This window comes from Panthera tigris, chromosome A3 (genome assembly GCF_018350195.1).
Source record: "Panthera tigris isolate Pti1 chromosome A3, P.tigris_Pti1_mat1.1, whole genome shotgun sequence".
NCBI classification, from domain to species: Eukaryota; Metazoa; Chordata; class Mammalia; order Carnivora; family Felidae; genus Panthera; species Panthera tigris.
Window position 1 is genome coordinate 132,496,069 of NC_056662.1, and position 21,587 is coordinate 132,517,655.

The 21,587-nt window shown below is 43.1% G+C and overlaps 1 protein-coding gene across 3 annotated transcripts in view; it reads left to right on the forward strand.

Annotated features, from left to right (window-relative positions):
* Positions 1-21,587, forward strand: part of ADAM17 (ADAM metallopeptidase domain 17) — a 52,856-nt gene that overhangs the window by 23,303 nt on the left and 7,966 nt on the right. Inside the window, exons 6-13 of one of the 3 annotated variants that reach the window (XM_042982528.1) lie at positions 861-994; positions 3,806-3,895; positions 5,927-6,040; positions 8,080-8,224; positions 8,332-8,420; positions 9,784-9,936; positions 15,787-15,986; positions 17,085-17,188. In XM_042982528.1, coding sequence (XP_042838462.1) covers positions 861-994; positions 3,806-3,895; positions 5,927-6,040; positions 8,080-8,224; positions 8,332-8,420; positions 9,784-9,936; positions 15,787-15,986; positions 17,085-17,188 — 1,029 coding nt within the window. Of the gene's footprint in view, positions 1-840; positions 995-3,805; positions 3,896-5,921; positions 6,041-8,079; positions 8,225-8,331; positions 8,421-9,783; positions 9,937-15,786; positions 15,987-17,084; positions 17,189-21,587 lie in introns of those variants that run through there. The other 2 variants (XM_042982529.1, XM_042982530.1) reach the window with 2 other exon arrangements.

Consider the following 21,587-nt stretch of genomic DNA (forward strand, 5'->3'; position numbering starts at 1 on the left):
GTCTGATTATCTTTATAGTTTTATTATTACTTTGGTTAATTCGTAGACTTCTAGAAGAAAATGACAGTTTCATAGCCCAGAAGTAAATTAGTTGCTTATTTTATTTGAAGTACTTTTTAAAGTATCCTCATTTTAGAAATTAAGGAGGCACTTTCCTTGGTTTTGAATTCCACGTTAAAAAAATTTTTTTTTAATGTTTATTTTTGATAGAGAGGGAGCGTGCACGTGCACACTCGTGCATGAGCAGGGGAGGAGCACAGAGCGGGGGTGGGGAGACACAGATATGAAGCAGGCTCCAGGTTCTGAGCTGTCAGTACAGAGCCCGATGCGGGGCTCGAACTCACGGACTGTGAGATCATGACCTGAGCTGAAGTCGGCACTTAACCAACCAACTGAGCCACCCAGGCGTCCCTGAATTCTATGATTTTTTTGTTTGTTTGTTTTTTTAAATTTTTTTTAACGTTTATTTATTTTTGAGACAGAGAGAGACAGAGCATGAACGGGGGAGGGGCAGAGAGAGAGGGAGACACAGAATCGGAAGCAGGCTCCAGGCTCTGAGCCGTCAGCCCAGAGCCCGACGCGGGGCTCGAACTCACGGACCGCAAGATCGTGACCTGAGCTGAAGTCGGACGCTTAACCGACTGAGCCACCCGGGTGCCCCGAATTCTATGATTTTAAAACCTCATATGACTTTTCATTTTTCTGTCTTCCTCCAAATTGTTTTTTTGTTTAAAATATCTTTAAGGATACTGAGCACAAATAATGTTTGTTTCAAAAGTATGCTAGATTTAAAGCGTTACTATAAAAAACTCCTTGTTTTGATGAATTTTGATTTAATAGTGCATACAAATTCATATTAGAGCTTGTTCATCGGGTGAAGAGACGAGCTGACCCTAATCCCATGAAGAACACGTGTAAATTGTTGGTGGTAGCAGATCATCGCTTTTACAAATACATGGGCAGAGGGGAAGAGAGCACAACTACAAATTACTTGGTGAGTATCTGATACTGCATCAGGTCACTGGACACAAAGACCCAGTTAGGTAGGCGAATTCCGTCCGAGAGAAGACTGCTGTGATGTGAAATGTGATGAAACAAGATTTGTTTCAGATGCCCTGTCATTTCCTAAAATATCTGGGAGCGCTCTGAAGTTCTTAACATTACTCTGTAGAGATTCTAGTTTCAAATATTTGAAACCCCATTTTACCTTTGAACTACTCTTTTCTGCACAAGAGAATTTTTATGCATATTAATTAGGTTTAGGAAGAGTTCATAACATAGGCTTCCCTTCTGTTCAAGTGAACTTTCTGGAAACATCACTGCTATAATGGCCGTGATCCTGTTGGTGACTCATGTATGGATGTATGCTCCAGAGTGGAAAAAAAGTATTTGTATGAACCTCTGTGTGTTCTTCGCCTCTATGTTTATTTCAGAGGAGATGGTCTGCTTGTTTCATGTTGTATAAAATAGCTAATTGTTGGAATATAAATACGTGGAATAGATGGGATTTACAAGGTCCTAACTGTAAAGATTCAAAGGAAAGATTACAGAAGTACTGACATGGGTTTTTAAGCCTTTACTGTTATAATTTGAAAAGCCAAGGGAATCCTATTTCATTGACATTTTTTGTTGCTATGATCTCATTCGTCATGATAACTGGGCACTGACAAAATGTTGTTGTTGAGGGTATAAAAGAGAATACAGCTATTCATGATCCAAGAGCCTAGGCCTTTCTCATTGCCTTGCTCATTGCCTTGCTTGTTCCGTTCTCTGTGTTTCATTTGTACCCTCCCTCACCCTTCTTTCCCTTCCCTTCCAATGTCAAGTGAAAGAATTTATTATGAGGGTAGTAGGAGTAGTGTGTGAAGTCACTGTAATTCTTGTTCCGAATTAAGAGATTCTTTCTTGAAAAAGCTCCTTTCTCAATACGGGTTTTGTATTAAAAGATCTTAATTTCCTTTTTTTGTTCATTATACCACAATGTGAATATAATGAGAGGTCTAGTCTTAGAAATTGTATTTTTTAGTTTTACACTTACTATAAGCAAAGAACAGTTTCTTAGATCTGTAATGTGCTTCACAGTTACTGGAACAAACCTCATCTGGCTAGTTTTTGAACAATAGAATAGTCTCCTTGAGGAAAAGATGGGTAATGAGCATTTTGTTCTTACGTAGTTTGAATCATCCTTGACCCTCCTCCCCCAGTATTCTTTGTCTGCCTCCCTTCCCAAAGCAGAGAACAGAAGAAAGGAGGAACGTGGAGCCTCACTCCTCTGTCCATCTCTTTACCTGGTCCTTGGTGCTGGTTTGCCCAGGGAGGGTCGGGGATAGATTGAGCAGTATCTGTCCCTGCTCCTCATCTCTTCCCTTCCCTTCCCTTCCCTTCCTCTTCCTCTTCCTCTTCCTCTTCCTCTTCCTCTTCCTCTTCCTCTTCCTCTTCCTTCCTTTTTTCTTTCTTTCTTTCTCTTTCTTTCTTTTTGAAATTTTAAATTTTATTTAAATCCAAGTTAATATACAGTGTAGTATTGGTTTCAGGAGTAGAATTCAGTGATTCATCACTTACATACAACATCCAGTGCTCATCCCAGCAAGTGCCATCACCCATCTAGCCCATCCCCCAACCCAACAACATGCCTTCAGCAACCCCCAGTTTGTTTTCTATATTTCAGAATCTCTTATGGTTTGCCTCCCTGTTTTTATCTTATTTTTCCTTCCCTTCCCCTATGTTCATCTGTTTTGTTTCTTAAAATCCATGAGTGAAATCATATATTAATCTTTCTCTGACTTATGTTGCAAATGATAAGATTTCATTCTTTTTGATCAAGTAATATTCCATTATATGTATATATGAGGTATATATATATATATATATACATATATATATATATACATACACATACATACATATATCATATATTCTTTATCTGTTTGTCAGTTGATGAACATTTGGGCTCTTTCCATAACTTGGCTATTTGGGTTCCTCCTTTCCGAGAAAGACATTTGAGGTTCTTGCTAAAAACTAGAGTGAAGAGACTACTTCTTAGAAGGGAATACTTTAGGTACGTTGATTGACTTTGAACTTTCAGTATTATGGTTGAATGGAATGGCAGTTTTTAAAAAAAGTCTGTTACTTGATATTTTGGTTCCATATGCAATTGATAACCTAAAATTTGAGATTAATTGTATCATTTTTTTTTTTTTTTATGTTTTTTTAAATTTATTTTTGAAAGAGACAGAGCATGAGCAGGGGAGGGGCAGAGAGAGACAGAAACACAGTCTGTGTGATTCAGACTCATGGTCGCAAGATCATGACCTGAGCCAAAGTTGGCTGCTGAAGGGACTGAGCCACTCAGACACCCCTAACTGTACCACTTCTTGGTTCTGGTAGCAGTATGTTTGCGGCTAGGAATCATTGTTAGTGTTGTCAGTGATGAAGACTAACTTCTTTTTTTTTTTCCTAAGTTTATTCTTGAGAGGGAGAGAGCTCACACACGAGCGCAAGAGGGACAGAGAGAGAGAGAAAGAGAGAGAGTCCTCAGCAGACTACACAGTGTCAGTGTAGAGCCCGACACGGGGCTTAAACTTGTCAACTGTGAGATCATGACCTGAGCCCAAATCAAGAGTTGGACACTCAACTGACTGTGCCACCCACACCCCCCAAGAATAACATCTTAATGCTTGTTTTCTCATTGGTGGAAACTTTTACAGTGACATTTTCTCTAAACTGGCATTTGTAATCCCGACAAAATTTATATTACATTGCAAAGCGTAGTAAACATATGCATGTCTTTCTTTTATAAACACAGATAGAGCTTATTGACAGAGTTGATGACATCTATCGGAACACTTCATGGGACAACGCGGGTTTTAAAGGTTACGGAATACAGATTGAGCAGGTACTTACCAACGGATGTGGCTTTTATTACTCAGCTGAGTGATGCCATCTAAGTATTTGTCACTTGTATTCAGAGTCCAGAAGCTTATCTTAGATTCTGATCTTAAATATTTTCAAATGCCAGTGATTTTTATCTAATAAATTGTGCAGCGTTTTGAAATAATTATTTATAGATTGTGAAGTTTTTTGTTCTTAGGCTTGTTGTAGGCAGAATGCTTTTTTACATTGCTGTGATTTCTTCTTTCTCAGAATTTATTGTTTTTATCCTCTTCATTGTTTTACTTTTTTTTGATGATGCTTTGCATCTTTAGTCAGAATGCCGATACATACTGCTGAATCCTTAGAAAATGTATTCAAAAATACTGTGTACATTTGTAAGGCATTTATGCCTATAGAACCAGTGGGTCTCTTTTCCCCAGAATCTTCTGATTTTTTATAGTCTGTCAATGGAGTATGTCCAGCAATGATGTCTCAATGTCATCTTATCTTGCAGTAAAAATTGTGTTAAATTGGTAATACTGATTAAAAAGATTTCTGAAATCAGCTATTGCTTTCGACAGACATTTTAATGTGTAAATTATCTTTATTTTTTCCAAGCTGTTTGTATTAAATTAACTATATTCTTATAGGTTCTATAGCCTAGAATTTAGAGCTTTAAAAAAAAAAAAACTTTAGAAATCATGCATCATACTATACTTTATAAATGTTAAACGTTTGTAGTACTTGTATAAAACTAAGAGAATTATTTTTCCCTTTTCCATTCTCTTTTACTGTTTTGCATTTTCTTTTAAGTTATTATCTGAATAGGTAATGTATACACATGGTACAAAAGCCAGTGAAAAGTAAGTCTCTTCAGCCTCTGCCCACTGTCAAACCAGCCCCTTCCCAGAGCCATCCATGTCACGAGTTTCATAAGTATCGTTCTAGAAGTACTTTGTGCATGTATGGCATGTGTATGTGTATGTGTGTATTTGACACATGGTGGTCTGCTCTACTCTTGCACCTTGCTTTTTCATTTTGCGAATATGTTGGCGATTATTCCGTTATGGTACATAGAAAGCTGCCTCACTTGTTTAAAACAGCTGCATTGTGTTCAAGTTTTAGGGAACCAAGAAATAAAACTCCTTTTTTGCCTTAAGAACTTGGAACCACTTGGCAAAATAGGTGCAGTATAGGAGATAAAAATCTCAGCTTTATGATAACGATGACACTTGGGTTGGAGGATGTGGTTTAGCTGGGCAGTTGCACTGGGCTTCCCTCTATTTCATCCCAGAATTGATCTTGACCACCTACCACCAAAGCCACAGAGGCAGAGCCCTCCCCTGTGAGCTTACTGCTTGGTGGCAGACCAGACACACTCTGTCCAGGCAGGCAGATCCGGAAGAGAGGCCAGAAACGGCTGAGCTGAGCATGGCTTAGTTCTTTTTCCTAAACAAACTCACCAGTTGATAACGTTTCATTTCTTTTGGAGAAAACCCTTTGTTCCCTTTTTTATTAAAGCAGGATTAACATGAATTTTTACTGTATGTGCAAGGAAAAGCCCCTGTCCTTTACAATCTTTTATTCCTCTGCAATGATAGACATGTAATTGTTCTGTGTCTCTGAATCATTGATTATATTGGAATAAATATTTTAGGCTCATAGAACCCAAGTTCTCATTTTATCAGACCAAATATAGAGGAAGTAAGAATTTTTTTTACATATAATTTATTGTCGAATTGGTTTCCATACAATACCCAGTGCTCATCCCAACAGGTGCCCTCCTCAATGCCAAGGAAGTAAGAGTTTAGAAGCACATTTATAAATTGATAAATCATTCATTGACCTACATATTTTCCATACCATATGCTTCTCAGTTTGTTTTTAAACATTGAATATTAGAGCTGAAGAATCTTATGGAACTTGGGTTTAAAACATTGTTTCTAGAGTGGTAGGTGATCTTATTTTGAATAGCTAAAACAATGCAGTATTATTCCAGAGTCTTCTGACTTTTTTCTGAAGTGTTCTAAGTGTATCGTCTCTTTAAGTATAGATTCGCATTCTCAAGTCTCCACAAGATGTGAAACCTGGTGAAAGGCACTATAACATGGCAAAAAGTTACCCAAATGAAGAAAAGGATGCTTGGGATGTGAAGATGTTGCTAGAGGTAGGTGGTGGAATCCTTAGTGGGACCCTGTGAGCGTCCTTTCTGGTTTCTAATACACGAGGTGTGTCTGCATTAATGAAGGGGCGCATCAACAAAGGTTACTGAAAATCAGGAGCAGCTTCCCCCCCGCCCAATCCAGCAGTGACCTCACCCCTACAGCCGGGCAGACAGCACAGTGGGCCAAAAAGTTATGAAAATGAAAAATGCTTGAGAGTGGTGCTTCTTAAACTTAGTATCTTTGAGAACCTAGTGAAGTATTGGGACTTCAGAAAGTAGATGGATACCCAATATGTACATTTTTTGCACACCGTTTTGTGCAGGTTTCTTTGAAACTCATCAGTAGATCTCCTAGGCCAGGATATGTCAAACAGTATGACAGTGTATTGGTAGAAATATAACTTGGAGATCTGAAAGTTTTCTACAGGATTTAAAAATCTTTGTATCTTGGGGCACCTTAGTGGCTCTGTCAGTTAAGCAGCCAACTTTGGCTCAAGTCACGATCTCACGGCTCCTGGGTTTGAGCCCCACATCAGGCTCTGTGCTGACAGGTCAGAGCCTAGAGCCTGCTTTGGATTTGTGTGTGTGTGTGTCTCTCTCTCTCTCTCTCTCTCTCTCTCTCTCTGCCCCTCCTCTGCTTGCTCTCTGTCTCTCTCACTCAAAAAAATAAACACTGGAAAAAAATAAAAATCTTTGTGTCTTTATTCTGGTGATAAATCTAAAGGTAGCCTAATCATTTTCTGCCATTTGGATTCTTGACAGGGATGATTGATCCTTTTTGCCACATGATTTCAGTGTCTTGGGTTTGTACATGCTATTGCTTTGTGGTAAAATGGCCTTCTATGAAGTGATAGTGATCTTTAATATGTTAGTAAGTGTATTGGTGTCCAATGGTTGCTCTCACAAATTACTGCAAATTCAGCAGCTTCTAACAATGCTTATTTATCTAATAGTTTCCATGGGTTAGGCCATGCATAGCATGGCTCATCAGTCTCACAAGGCAAAAATTAAGTTTTCAAAGCTTGAATTAAAGGATATTCCCAACTCTTCATCCAAGTTGAGATCGATAGAGTGCTTCATCGTATAGTACCCTACATGCCTTATCTGCTGTGTTTCACTGCCATCCCAGAGGTTGAGACAGCACTGTTCCCCCCCCCCCTTTTTTTTTTTAATGTTTGTTTATTTTTGAGAGAAAGAGAGATAAGTATGAGTGGTGGAGGGGCAGGAAGAGAGGGAGACACAGAATCCGAAGCAGGCTCCAGGCTCCAGGCTCCAAGCTGCTAGCACAGAGCCCGATGCGGGGCTTGAACCCATTAGCCGTGAGATAGTGACCTGAGCTGAAGTGGGACGCCCAACTGACTGGGCCACCCAGGCGCCCCTAGCACCGTTGACTTCTAAAGAGGCTCACCAAGTGAGTTAGTGTGTTAGGTCTGCTGGTAACAAAGCACCACAGACCGGGGGCTTAACAGAATTTTATTTCTCCTAGTTCTGGAGGCTGAAAAACCAAAGCAAACTTAAAAAAAAAAGAAAAACCTGCAGAACCTGGGCACCTGGCTGGCTCAGTCAGAAGAGTATGCGACTCTTAATCTTGGGGTTGTTTGAGCCACGTTGGGTGTAGAGATTACCAAAAATAAATAGGGGGGAAAAACCCTATAAAACCAATAGAATCCTTGAAATACTTTAGAGGGATCCGTTTTGGTATGAGGTCCTACATCTCCTGAAGGGAATATTCAAGCACTGAGACTGACAAAAGTGGAATGTCTTCAGGGCCAGGCTGCATGTCTGCACACTAGCCCTCTTAGTTTTGAGCTGTTCTCAAAAGCTGCCAAGCTCTTCCCTGTCATACCCTCCTCCCTGACTAGACAGCACTCCGTTCCTTAATGTGTGCAGGTGGGTGAGAGGTGTAGGTAATTGTACTCAGTTTTGTGGGCTGAAGCAGAAGTGCAGTCAGTCGTATGTTATCGTTCCCCGGTGTCGGGCTGAAACGTCTTTTAGTCTGATGTCATTGTTAATCTAATTAAGAATGCTTTTTTTTCTTAAAGCAATTTAGCTTTGATATAGCTGAGGAAGCATCTAAAGTCTGCCTCGCACATCTTTTCACCTATCAAGATTTTGATATGGGAACTCTTGGATTAGCTTACGTCGGTTCTCCCAGAGCAAACAGCCACGGAGGTGTTTGTCCAAAGGGTAAGTTTCCATTTGTTGTGTGGCTGTGTGAGAATGGCAGACTGAGTAGATTGTATTGTAGTTCTGTGCTAAATGAGCAATCTGTCTCTGTTTCCTTTGTCCTCTAGCTTACTATAGTCCAATTGGAAAGAAGAATATCTATTTGAATAGTGGTTTGACCAGCACAAAAAATTATGGTAAAACCATCCTTACAAAGGTATGTTCTCTTATTTTTTAAAAGGATAGATTTTGAGTTTATTGTGGTAGAACCTCAACTTTATATATTTACGTAGATATCTTTTAGAAAAGTAATACATGCTTTTGTTAGTTTGTTTCCACCTAAAAATATAACATGTGTTTTGGTGGGAAATGTGAAAATAAAAAATACAAAGGAAAAGATAAAATTACCTGTGAGATTTCTTTTGAGACCCTCCCACCCAGGGCCATTGTTTCTCCTGAAGACACCACCACCCACCCACCCCCCCACTCCCCGCCCCGGCCCTGCCCCGAACTCTTCATCTTGTGGCTCCTAGGCTCCTGGTCCTGCTGTGTAGCTGTCATTTGAAGACCTCTCCATACTCCGTCATTTCCTGAACCTCATCTTCTTCCTCTTTGTTGATTTATACCATCATTTTGGTGTAGCGTATGTTCCAGAGCTTCCTAAGAAAGCATACGTGAGAGGCAAATTGAGATTTTTACATATCTGAAAATGTCTTTACCCTACTCTTAAATTTGATTGATAATTAAGTTTTCTCAGTGCTTGAAGGCATCGCTCCATTATCTTCTACTGTTTTGTGTTACTATTAGAATCTGAAGTCATTCCGACTTTTTATCCTTTGTATGTGACCAGTTTTTTCTAGAAGATTTTAGGATCTTGTTTTTGCCCAGATAGATCCATTAGGAATGGGTAAGGCACATTCCAGCAAATCCATACAACTGAAAAGCCAATAAACATTGACTTAAATAATAGGGGTATTTGCCTCAGTCAACGACAAGGTCATGGATAGCATCCTGTGGGTGCTGTAGCAGCTCGGTGATGCCCTCAGGGAGCCCGGATGTTTCCAGTTTTCACTCAGCCACTCTGAGCACAGGCCTCTGTCCTCCTGCTTATCATCTCCTGCTCACAAGGTGGTTCTCTTCTGTGTTGCAGAAAGGACAAAGCCTAGTCTGTCCCTTTCTAAAAGCTTCTCTGTGGAAGTCCCACCCACTGGCTTCTGTTTATATCCCACTGGACAGAACCAGTCACGAGGCTGACCTGCCCTCAAGGAAATATGGAAAGGTGGTTTATTTTAGTTGAGTGTATTGCCACCGGAGTGGGATTAGGAAGGGGAGAATGGATATTGATCGGAAATACGAATCTGATACACTGGTAGTTTGGCTACGATGTTACAGTTGGTGTAGGTATTTTATTCCACTGTGCTGGGCCCTTCAATCCAGACACTCCCAACTCCCACGGTCCAACTGATACTCTGTCGTTGATCGCATTCATCAAGACCCCATTTAAGAAATCACGGCCTAGCTGGCCAATGCAGCTGATGGTTGGTGTCAGGAAATAATGTTTTCTTTGCACGATCCTTAAGGAAGCTGACCTGGTTACAACTCATGAATTGGGACACAATTTTGGAGCAGAACATGATCCGGATGGCCTAGCGGAATGTGCCCCAAATGAGGACCAGGGAGGAAAATATGTTATGTATCCCATAGCGGTGAGTGGAGATCACGAGAACAATAAGGTGTGTATCTTTTGGAGCTTTTTAAGGTTAGGAAAGAAAGAGGCTATATTTAATTATAATGAGAGCCCAGTAAAGCATTCAGTTCTAGGGATGGAGCTGCAAATTACAAAGTACCCTCAAACCTGGTTGTGTGTTTGAGAGTGAAACATGGTCCATCAGATCTGGTTAAAGCTATCATTTCGACTGGTATCAAAGCTAATCATATGTTGATTTGGGCTATATGGAAAATCAGTGACAGTAATGGCTTGTATTGGAGGTCTAAATGGCAAGGTCTGGTGCAAGTTAAAAATTTCCTGTCATTTCTTATACAAGTTGTCATTCATTTTAAGTCTACAGTACTTAACAATTGGTATGGTTTTTTGTTGTTTTGTTTTTAATATTTGTTTATTTTCGATAGAGAAAGAGACAGAGTGTGAGCCAGGGAGGGTCAGAGAGAGAGGGAGACAACAGAATCCAAAACGGGTTCCAGGCTCTGAGCTATCAACTATCAGCTCAGAGCCTGATGCGGGGCTCAAACTCACAAACTGTGAGATCATGACCTGAGCCGAAGTTGGACACCCAACTGACTGAGCCACCCAGGCGCCCCTGGCATGGGTTTTTTAAAAAAAAATTTTTAATGTTTATTTTTGAGAGAGAGAGAGAGACAGAATTCTAGTTGGGGAGGGGCAGAGAGAGGAGACCCAATTTGAAGCAGGCTCCAGGCTCTGAGCTGTTAGCACAGAGCCTGACGTGGGGCTCAAACCCATGAACTATATGAGATCATGACCTGAGCTGAAGTCAAACACTTAACTGACTGAGCCACCTAGGCGCCCCTGCATGTTTTTATAAACTTCAACACAATCCGTAATTTGACAGAGTATAAGCCTCCCGCAGGAAAGGCCTGTGCTTGTCGTGTTCACAGCTCTGTCTCCAGTACCTAGTAGGGGTACCTGGCATATAATAGTTTGTTGAGTAACTAAATTAACAGTTGGCTCCTAGGATTTTTGAGAGTACACCAGTCCTTGGCATGGGGTACTGTGAGCCTCTTGAGAGACCGTAAGAGTGGCTGTGGCTGACTTAGAGTTTGGATTGAAAGTGTTCATCGGTGTCTGATTCTTGCATTTTACTTGGTGTTAAACAGCATGAGGCATAATGAGGAAAACATTCTGGTTTTGTTGCTGAGTGAGAGTTGGCTGGCTCTACCCGGGAAAGACGGTGAAGTGTTTCTCCTGACTCTTCTTTTGAGCCGGCACTTGGCTCTTTAGAGCCTGGCATGGAGCTAGAGGACCAGGTTATTTTTGTGTTTCCCTGGTCCCGGCCCTGCTTTTTTGAAAGTGTCTTTCTCATGTTCTTTTGTCCTCTTTTTCCTTGGCTGTTATGTATAAACAGTCTCTTCTTTTGCGTTGCACCTGAAGTTTTATTTTTCCTCTGCCTGATAGCTCGCGCCCGAGGCCCTTTACCCTCCTCATTTCTGCCTACTCTTCCGACTTATCACATTCCCTGTTGAGTTTTCCTCCATTTTTCTGAGTTGTCTCTGCATTTCTGAATATGTACATTGTAGTTCAGGGCTGTTCAGTAGAAGGTTCTGGGATGATGGCAATATTCTGTGTTAATACAGTAGCCACTAGCCAGATGTGGCCATTGAGCACTTGAAATGTAGCTGGAGAGACTGAGCAACTGAATTTTAAGTTCTATTTTATTTAAATTCAATAGTGATTGCCTGGGGCTGGAGGTAAGAATGGGAATTAACTGTAAAAGGACACAAGGGATCTTATTGGAGGCAAGAAAATGTCCACAATGTGGTGATGGCCACGCCACTTGATAAAGTGACTGGGAATCGTTGACTTGTACATTTGAGATGGGTGAATTTTGTGATATGTAAAATACGTCTTACTAAAGCTATTAAAAAACAACAACAACAACAAACCAGTGTGAGGGCAGAGGGGAAGTGGTGAGGGTACAGAGGAGTCATGAAGGCGTGAGTCGGTCCTCGTAGAAGCTGGTGAGCGGCATGTGGGTGTTGACAATACTGTTCTGTCCATAACGAGTGAACATTTCTTTTTTTTAACTTATTTTTTTAATTTTTATTTATTTTTTAAATTTACATCCAAGTCAGCATATGGTGTAACGATTTCAGGAGTAGATTCCTTAATGCCCGTTACCCATTTAGCGCATCGCCCCTCCTACAACCCCTCCAGTAATCCTCTGTTCTCCATATTTGAGAGTCTCTTATGTTTTTGTCCCCCTCTCTGTTTTTATATTATTTTTGCTTCCCTTCCCTTATGTTCATCTGTTCTGTGTCTTAAAGTCCTCATATGAGTGAAGCCTTAAGATTTTTGTCTTTCTCTGACTCATTTCACTTAGCATAATACCTCGCTGTTCCATCTACATAGTTGCAAATGGCAAGATTTCATTCTTTTTGATTGCCGAGTAATACTCCATTGTATGTATATACCACATTTTCTTTATCCCTTCATGCATCGATGGACATCTGGGCTCTTTCCATCCTTTGGCTATTGTCGATAGTGCTGCTGTAAACATGGGGGTGCATGTGTCCCTTCGAAACAGCACACCTGTATCCCTTGGATAAATACCCAGTAGTGCAGTTGCTGGGTCATAGGGTAGTTTGATTTTTAATTTTTTGAAGAACCTCCATACTGTTTTCCAGAGTGGCTGCACCAGTTTGCATTCCCAGTGAGTGAACATTTCTGTAAGTGTGAAGTACGTGGTGAGGAAAAATAAATTTACGGAGCCACACTTGGCTCGTGGCTACAGTATTGGACAGTGCGCTCTAGATTGTAGTCATTTGCTTCTTTGTTACGAGGATGGGGTCGGTGTTTTGGGGGAAATCGTCTTACTTTTTGGCAGACTCTTTTTGTACAAGTTCTCCTCAGTGAACTTTCCCCACGAGCTCTTCAAGCGGCCCGGGAAGGACTTCCTAATGAGAACGGTGCCTGGCCAGGCCTTTTGTTTTTTAATTCAGGAAGTGTTGGTCTGTCCTTGCTGGATGTAGAGCTTACTTAAAAAGTCAAAATAAGAACAGATGGGCCACCTGGGTGGCTCAGTCGGTTGAGCGTCTAACTAGCTCAGGTCATGATCTTGCGGTCAGTGGGTTCGAGCCCCACATTGGGCTCTATGCTGATAGCTCAGAGCCTGGAGCCTTCTTCATTTTCTGTCTCTCCCTCTCTCTCTGCCCCTCCGCTACTCACGCTCTCTGTCTCTCATAAATGAACGAGTGTTAAAAAATAAAAGAAAACAAAAGTGTAGGACAAAAAAAGAGGTGTTAGTCTATCAAAAACAATTTATCCATTTATTTATTTTGTTCCAAGCATGTCATATTTAGTGTATTTTCTATTAGTTTGGTTTACCCAACTAACAAACTTGTAAAAATATATTAGGTATCTTCTAATCTACATTTTAAATTGATTCCTTAATAAAAATGTTTTTAACTAGATTAAAAGGGCTCCAGGTTCCTCGACCTCAAAAGACAGGGCCTGGCACCTCCCACAGACCAGCTGCTGAGAAGTGACATGTGGCCTAGTGACTTGTGCGGCAGGCCTTCTGTGTGGCCAGATGGCCTGAGGGATTTTTGGCACAAGAGGAGAGAGTGTGGGAAGGATGCAAAGAGAAGGCCAGAGGTCTTCAGGGAGCGTGGAGTCCACAAAGGGGAGACCAGAGCAACGGCCACATTCCCCTTGAGCCCTGCCGAGGGGCCCTGCTGCTCAGGTGTGGCTCTGATAAGTTAGTGAGGAGGTCTTCTTATGGCTTCGGTGTCCATTCGAATTCCTTATGATCTCATCTCCCATAAGTGAACTTCTAAAGTTGAGTTCATGGATCTGCAGTGCTCGTGAATAAACCCAGCAAATTCTAACCGCCTGAGGCTAGACAGCAATAACACCCCTTAAATATCTTTATTTAAAACAAATACTTTTACTATAAAATAAAAATCTTTACCATAAAAAAAAAAAATCCTTTAATTTTTTTTTTTTTTTTTTTATGTTTTTATTTTTGAGACAGAGAGCATGAGCAGGGGAGGAGCAGAGAGAGAGGGAGACACAGAATCTGAAGCAGTCTCCAGGCTCTGAGCTGTCAGCACAGAGCCCGACGCGGGGCTTGAACCCACGGACCGTGAGATCATGACCTGAGCCAAAGTCGGACGCCCAACTGACTGAGCCACCCAGGCGCCCCCAAAGATCCTTTAAAAAAAAAAAAAGCCCAGGGGTGCCTGGGTGGCTCTGTCGGGTTGAGTGTCCGACTTCGGCTCAGGTCATGATCTCACGGTCCGTGGGTTCGAGCCCCGCGTCGGGCTCTGGGCTGACAGCTCAGAGCCTGGAGCCTTGGATTCGGTGTCTCCCTCTCTCTCTGTCAAAACTAAATAAACATTAAAAAAAATAAAATAAAAAAAAAGCCCAGTTAGGATTTCTGTTCAAGGGATAAGGTCTTGAATATCTTCTAAAAGTAATCTTTCAGGGCTCAGTGGTGGCTCAGTTGGTCGCGTCCAGCTCTTGATTTCAGCTCAGGTCATGATCTCATGGTTCGTGAGTTCAAACTCCGCATCAGGTTTTGCACTGACAGTACGGAACCTGCTTGGGATTCTCTGTCTCTCCCTCTCTCTTTGCCCTTCTCCTGCTCGTACTTTCTTTCAAAAATAAATAAACATTTATAAGTTAAATAAATAGATAAAGAGATAAATAAAAGTAATCCTTTTGTCATCTGATTCGGTGGTCACAATTACCTTTGGAGGGTCCTGTGTTCTCTGCTCCTCAAGGGCATGGTCTTCTCTAGGGAGAAAGTGAAGCCATTTTAGCAAAAGTGCATCAACTGTGGAGACCTTCCCTCAAGAAACTGCACTAAATTTTCCTCAGGTCTCTTGCTCCTTTTCTTGCTAATTTCAGATGGTTTGCAAAATGGACTCCATTTTAGAGCTCCTGGTAAAAAAAATCCCCAAATTTATAAGAAGGCCACTTCCATGGTTCTGTACTGAAAATGGTGGGGGAACTAGGGTAGAGGCTTCCTTTGAGATACTGGTCAACTGTAGAAATCACAAAGAAATTGTTAAAATCACGGGGATCCATGTGAATGTTTAGGTTACAATTTGGGATTTAATCTTTTAGTAGACCATATGTAAGGTAATCTCATGCCTCTGACTATGCTCAGCTATTTAAAAGCTTTGTTTTTTTTTTTTGTTTTTTTTTTTTTTTAATTTATGTTTGAGAGAGAGTCTGCAAACGGGAGGGGCAGAGAGAGAGGGAGCCCAAGAATCTGAAGCAGGCTCTGTGCTGACAGCAGAGAGCCCCACACAGGGCTCGAACTCCCGAACCCAGAGATCATGACCTGAGCCTAAGTCGGTCACTTATCTGACTGAGTCACGCAGGCGCCCCTAAAAACTTTAAACATGGGTCATTCATACCCATAGGCAGGGAAAGAGAAGGAGGTAAATCAGAAATTCGCGGCATCCCCGAATCGTTATGTCCTGGAAGATGATGGTGTGTTCCTAATTCTCACTGGCACTGTGGCGGTGTCAGGTGCCATGCCTGGGGACAGGACAGCGTAGAGTCTGGTGGAGCCAGACTGTTGGTCCTCTCGAGGGACAGGCTGGGATGCACGGTCTCACTGTACAGCCTGCCTGTGAAGAATTTTTAGGCTCTTACCCAAATCCACACCAGCTTTTAGCCCCCTACTCAGGGAGGTAACTTGATTCCATATAACTGGCATTTTGAGGAGACAGTGATGGAACTTGACATGCCTTCAAGGTGGCTCTGACTGTGGCTTTTACATTGAGAGTTTGTCTCTAGGGAAGAAACACGAACACTACGTGGGAATGCATTTTTATTGTTACTTTGGGTCCTTTGTGGCCTTCTTTCTTTCAAGATGTTTTCAAACTGCAGTAAGCAGTCCATCTATAAGACCATTGAAAGTAAGGCCCAGGAGTGTTTCCAAGAACGAAGCAACAAAGTGTGTGGGAACTCCAGGGTGGACGAAGGAGAGGAGTGCGATCCTGGCATCATGTACCTGAACAACGACACCTGCTGCAGCAGCGAATGCATGCTCAAGGAGGGTGTGCAGTGCAGGTGAGCGTACGTGGCTGTGGGGGAAGAGCAGTTGGAAAACGCAGGGGCTTTGGAATCGTGAAAGAGTGTGTGCGCGCGCTTGCACGTGTGTTTGTCCTTTTTGTCCTTGTTACAGCAAGAAAAATGCTTTCTGGAAAGCAGTTTGACTTTATGTTACAAAATCTGTAACCTCGTGTACTCTTTGATTCCGCATCTCATAGCTCAGAGAGTCTTTTCTAAGGAAACAGATGTACGAGAGAGGTGATTTCATGGCTACATTCATTCATAGTGATAAAATATTAGACACAGAATGACAGTCCTCCTGAGATCGAAATTAATTCTTGTGTTTCTCTCCAATAAAATAATGTTAGAGATTACTGTTTAATGGCCTAAGCTAAATACGGAGGAGGCAGGTTACAAATTAGAAGGTACCTGTGTTTCCATTTTTATGACCAGTGCCTGGCTTAGCAGTACAAGGGGAAAACTTGGTGAATAGCGGATTTGACTATGAACATATTGATGTTGTAAAATCTTTTTTTTTTTTTTTAAAGATTTTTAAAAAGTGTTTATTTTCGAGACAGAATGAGCATGTGTGGTGGAGGGGCAGAGAGAGAGGGGACAGAGGATTCAGAGGGGGCTCTGTGATGAGAGCAGTGAGCCCGATGTGGGGCTTAAACTCACCAACTGTGAGGTCATGACCAGAGCCAAAGGCGGATGCTTAACCAGATGAGCCATGCAGGTGCCCTTGATGTAAATTTTGATGGGAACTAGGACTCTGGTTGCCTGGCTTCCTTACCACCGTTGCCTTGCAGACCCATGTCTTCCTTTTTTAAGAAATTATGACACTAAGTTAATGAAAACCAAGGACACCAAGGTGTTTTAAGGATGAGTCACCTTGGGCCTGTCTGTACTTACTGTCTGCACTGCTTCCTGACACCATAGTAGGAAGGGCCGTCAGTACATGCAGGTGGACCAGCACCTGGGGGGGCGCAGCACGCAGGCCTGGGTGACCCAGCCACAGGCCTTCCCTGCGATCTTCAGGACCTTGTGACATGACGGTAGTGTGTGCCGCGGGGCTGATGTTTGACTTGGACTGTCCCGTCTGCTCTCCCTCTGCAGTGATAGGAACAGTCCTTGCTGTAAAAACTGTCAGTTCGAGACTGCCCAGAAGAAGTGCCAGGAGGCTATTAATGCTACTTGCAAAGGCGTGTCTTACTGCACAGGTATGTCCCCCCGGGGCTCCTCGGGATACTGTGCTCAAGTGAGCATGTGCGTGTGTTTGAAACTGCATTGTATCTCATTGAGATGAAAACAACCCTTCATAAACCTCATGTGCAGGCTTGTTTTAATCATACTCCTTAGTTTGAGATACACTTGTCACTGGTCTTTGCCAGCCCCATTCTGGTTTTTTTTTTTTTTTTTCGTTACTTCCCTGTCATTCACCTCGTCCCCATCGTCCCCTTCCTCTCCCGGGCAGTGTCCTAATGTGTTTCGTATTTGCCTGGCCGTGTGTATTTCCTTGAAAGATCGTGTAGTGTTATTCTGTGTATATGGGTGTTTTTAACATGCCAGGGTGTTTTTAACATGCCAGAATGATATTCTACTTTAGATCTTTTTTGAAACTCAGTGCCATGTTTTTAATCATCTGTGTAATGCTGTACGTCTTTGTCTACATGTCTGTATCCGTGTTTATACATAGTTCATCGTTGTGGCACCTGCTGAGTTGACGTGTATGATTTAACGTATTTAGCGTACTCAGCTGTTCACTAAATGATGGCTTGGATTGCTTTCATCTCTGGATCCTGCAGATAGGACTACAGCAGACGTCGTCACACATGTCTTCCAGGTGTTGTAAGAGTTTCCTGGGTACATGGGCAGCAGTGGAATTGCTTGGCTACAGAAAGCGGCAGAACATTGATGCCTAGAACGGCGGTCCTGGTGTGTCAGTGCCGCCAGGAGTGCGTGCGGAGTCCTGCATCCCAGTGTCCTTGCCAACCCTCAGTATTGTCCAGGTGTCTTATGTTTTGCCAATCTGATGAGTGTAACGTGATCTCTCATCCCTGTTTGCATGTTTCTTGAACATTTTCTTAGATCTGTTAGCCATTCAGAATTTTCCTTTTGTGAATAGCCAGTTCATATACTTGGTCCAAATTTTTTTCTTTTTTAATGCAGGCTCCGGGGCTTGAACTCACGATCCTGAGATCAAGAGTCCCATGCTTTACTGACTAAGCCAGCCAGGCACCCCTGTTTAGTCCATTTTTAAAAGTTGGGTTTTATGTCTTTTTGCTGTTGTTGATTGAAGGAATTCTTGCGTAACTCAAGCGGTTTAAACATTGCATATGCCTTCCTCCTATCTGTTGTCCTTCTTGGAACACTTTTTATGTGTTTTTTTGAGCGAGCATGCGCGTGGAGGAGGGGCAGAGAGAGAGAGAAGGGAACAGAGGATCTGAAGCAGGCTCCACACTGACAGCGGAGAGCCTGATGTGGGGGCTCGAACTCTTGAACCATGAGACCATGACCCCAGCTGAAGTTTGGATGCTCAGTGGACTGAGCCACCCAGGTGCCCCTCTTGGAACACAACTTTGATTTTAATAATTAGATCTTGCCGTTGTGACGGGGTGTGTATTTTATTGAACTGTGGACAGTTACAAAGATATTTTCCACAGTGTTTCATTAGGTTCATTATTTTACCGTTTACCTTTAGGACTTTAATCCACCTGGAGCTAATCTGTAAACTATCTATATGAACTATGCATACTTTCTCAGTTCCGTCAGTTCCTTAAAAATTTTCAAAACTATGTTATTAGGTATGTAACTGGACATACTGTCTACATTTTCATGATCTGCTCTTCCTTTACCCAGTATATAATGTTTCTTTTTGACCCTTGTGACTTTTTTGACCTTAATGTTTTATTTGATACTCAGTTACCCCAGATTTTTTTGTTCCTATTTGTCTGGTGTATCTATCCCATTCTTTTATTTTTTTAACTTTCTGTGTTTTTTGGTTGGTTGGTTTGGTTCTCATAACAGCTTTATTGAGATACAGTGAGGGGTGCCTGGGTGGCTCAGTCGATTAAGCGTCCAACTTCGGCTCAGGTCATGATCTCACAGTTCGTGAGTTCGAGCCCCGCGTCGGGCTCTGTGCTGACAGCTCAGAGCCTGGAGCCTGCTTCGGATTCTGTGTCTCCCTCTGTCTCTGCCCCATCCCCACTCACACTCTGTCTCTCTCTGTCTTAAAAATAAACAAAACATGAAAAAAAAAAAAAATTGCATTAAAAAAAATATATACAATGAACATACCATACTGTTCACGCATTTAAAGTGTACAGTTTGGTGTTTTTTAACGTATTCGCATCTGTGCAGTCACCACCACGCTCCGTGTTAGGACATTTTCATCGCCTCGAAAGGAAACCTGTCTCCTCTAGCCGTCACCGAACCTCCTCATCCCTCCCAAGCCCCGGACAACCAGTAATCTACTTTTGGTCTCTGTGTATTCGCCTGTTCTGGATGTTTCGTGTAAGTGGGGTCCTACAGTGTGTGGCCTCTTGCATCTTTCATTCAGAATCACGTTTTCGAGATCTGCCCATGAGGTAGCCCGTGTCAGTACTTCGTGTATTCCCAGCTCTGCATCCCGTCCCGGTGTCCTAGGATGGGCTGCCATCACCTGACGGACTTTTGGATTCTTTCCGCCCTCCGGCTCTCGTGAATACTGCCGTGAACACCTGTGTGCACGTGTGTTGTGTAGACATATGTTTTCCTTTCCCTTGTGTGTGCCCAGGAGCGGAACCGAGTCCCGTGGTCACTGTTGAATCGTTTGAGGAGCTGCCGGGTTGATTTCCACGGCGGCTGTACCATTTTATGCTCCCCCCCGCCGCCGGCGGCACCTGAGGGTTTCTGTCCGTCCACACCTTCACCAACGCGGGTTGTCTTTCTGATTATAACCATTCTAGTGCAGTTTTGTCTCATTTCCGTTTTTCTTTGAATTCTTAAATGTGCATTTTATCGGACGGCACTCGTGATTCTTGCATTCTGAGATCTGTCAGCGTGCCGGCCATCTGCCACGTCAGGAGCCAGAATGTCTCAGTCAAGTTTACATCAGCGTTTTCTAGCTGTGCTCAGTGTTTCTGTCTTTATTATAATAATAAAGCAGATTCAGAAAAGTGTTTTCAATAAGCATAAGCAAAGCAGTTTGAAAAACTCGGTTCATTCTCGTCAAGTAGCCTTTTGTCTCCTTGGTATTTTCTATGGAGCAGCACTCGCGGAGCGTGAGCGAGTTACAAGGTCACCATCCCCGACCAGCAGCGTCGCATCACCTGCCATCTCGTTAGGCGGGAAGTTCTCGGCCCCCTCCCCGGGCCCCTCCCTGCCGCACTGCCCTACCTGCTAGCTCTGACGCACCCTGAACGGGACAGCCCAGTGAGACAGGTGACACTGTGCCTTTACGGATCTTCCTCTGTGTCGCTACTCTGATACCAGTCTCTTGAGAACAGGCGTTTGACAGATAGTCGCGAAGCATTTTTTACGTATCTGCTCAGGGCAGCGTCGTAGACCGAAAACACGGTGACAGTGCAGAGTGTCCCCCTTCACCGCTTGCTGCGATTTCCTCGCAGCCTGCGCTCCGCAGCGGCAGGCCTGTCACGTGCCTGCCCCGTGGACGCCGAATGCCCGGCGCCCATGAAGGGTTCCGTGAGACCAGAGGCAGGTGTGGCGCACCCGAGTTAGGCTGGGGTGTATCCCGGGCACTTAACGAAACGGGGCAGGTTCCTTTGCGTTTGGTGTCACTGCCGCACTGACTTGGTGGGTCGGTTCCATCCCCCCGTGGGAAGGCCAGGCCTCCAGCTCTGGTCCCCGCCCACTGTTTTCCTGCAGCAGTTTCTCTCGTGTCGTGCTCGTGCTGTTCACTTTCCAGAATGAGTCACTCATTCCATCCCCTCACTGGAGTTTAACCTCCTTCGGTGGCTTTTATTTGTCCTTAAGAATCATTGATTCATTTAAGAGATATTTGTGATGTCCTTATGGTGTGATAGGGATTGGATATAAATGGATTCATTAAGAGGTTTGATCTTCGCTCTCGTGGAGCTTCCCATTCTGTGAGGGGAACAGAAAGCACATCATCAAGTAGATGTAAATTGCACCATGTGTGCTTGAAGGACAGAAGTCACTGTAGCTGTAGCAACGGAGCACAGTGGGGGTGAAAGGGGGGTCCCCGGGAGGTCCGAGGGCCGTCTGTGAGCCAGATTTAAAGGGGGAGTAAGAACCAGCCCTTTCCCTTAGAGATGGAAATGAGGGCATTCGGGGCATTCCAAGTGGACGGGACAGCCTTCGTTAAGGTTCTGTGGTGAGAGACCTTGGAGCAGTGAAGAAATGGAAGGCGGCTGAGCGTGAGGGCTCGGGAGTTGTCGCTGGTGAGGTTGGAGGGGCCTGGCCGGCCGCTTCTGTGAGCCTTCCCCACAGCTTGCTTTTCAGTCCAAGTAAACGGCTCTAATGTTTGTTCAGTAGCGTGTGGATGTTATGTATGTGCATATATATAACTTATCTATTTTGAGAGAGACTGAGAGCGTGAGCAGGGGAGGTCAGAGAGAGAGAATCCCACGCAGGCTCCGCTGACAGCACGGAACCCGA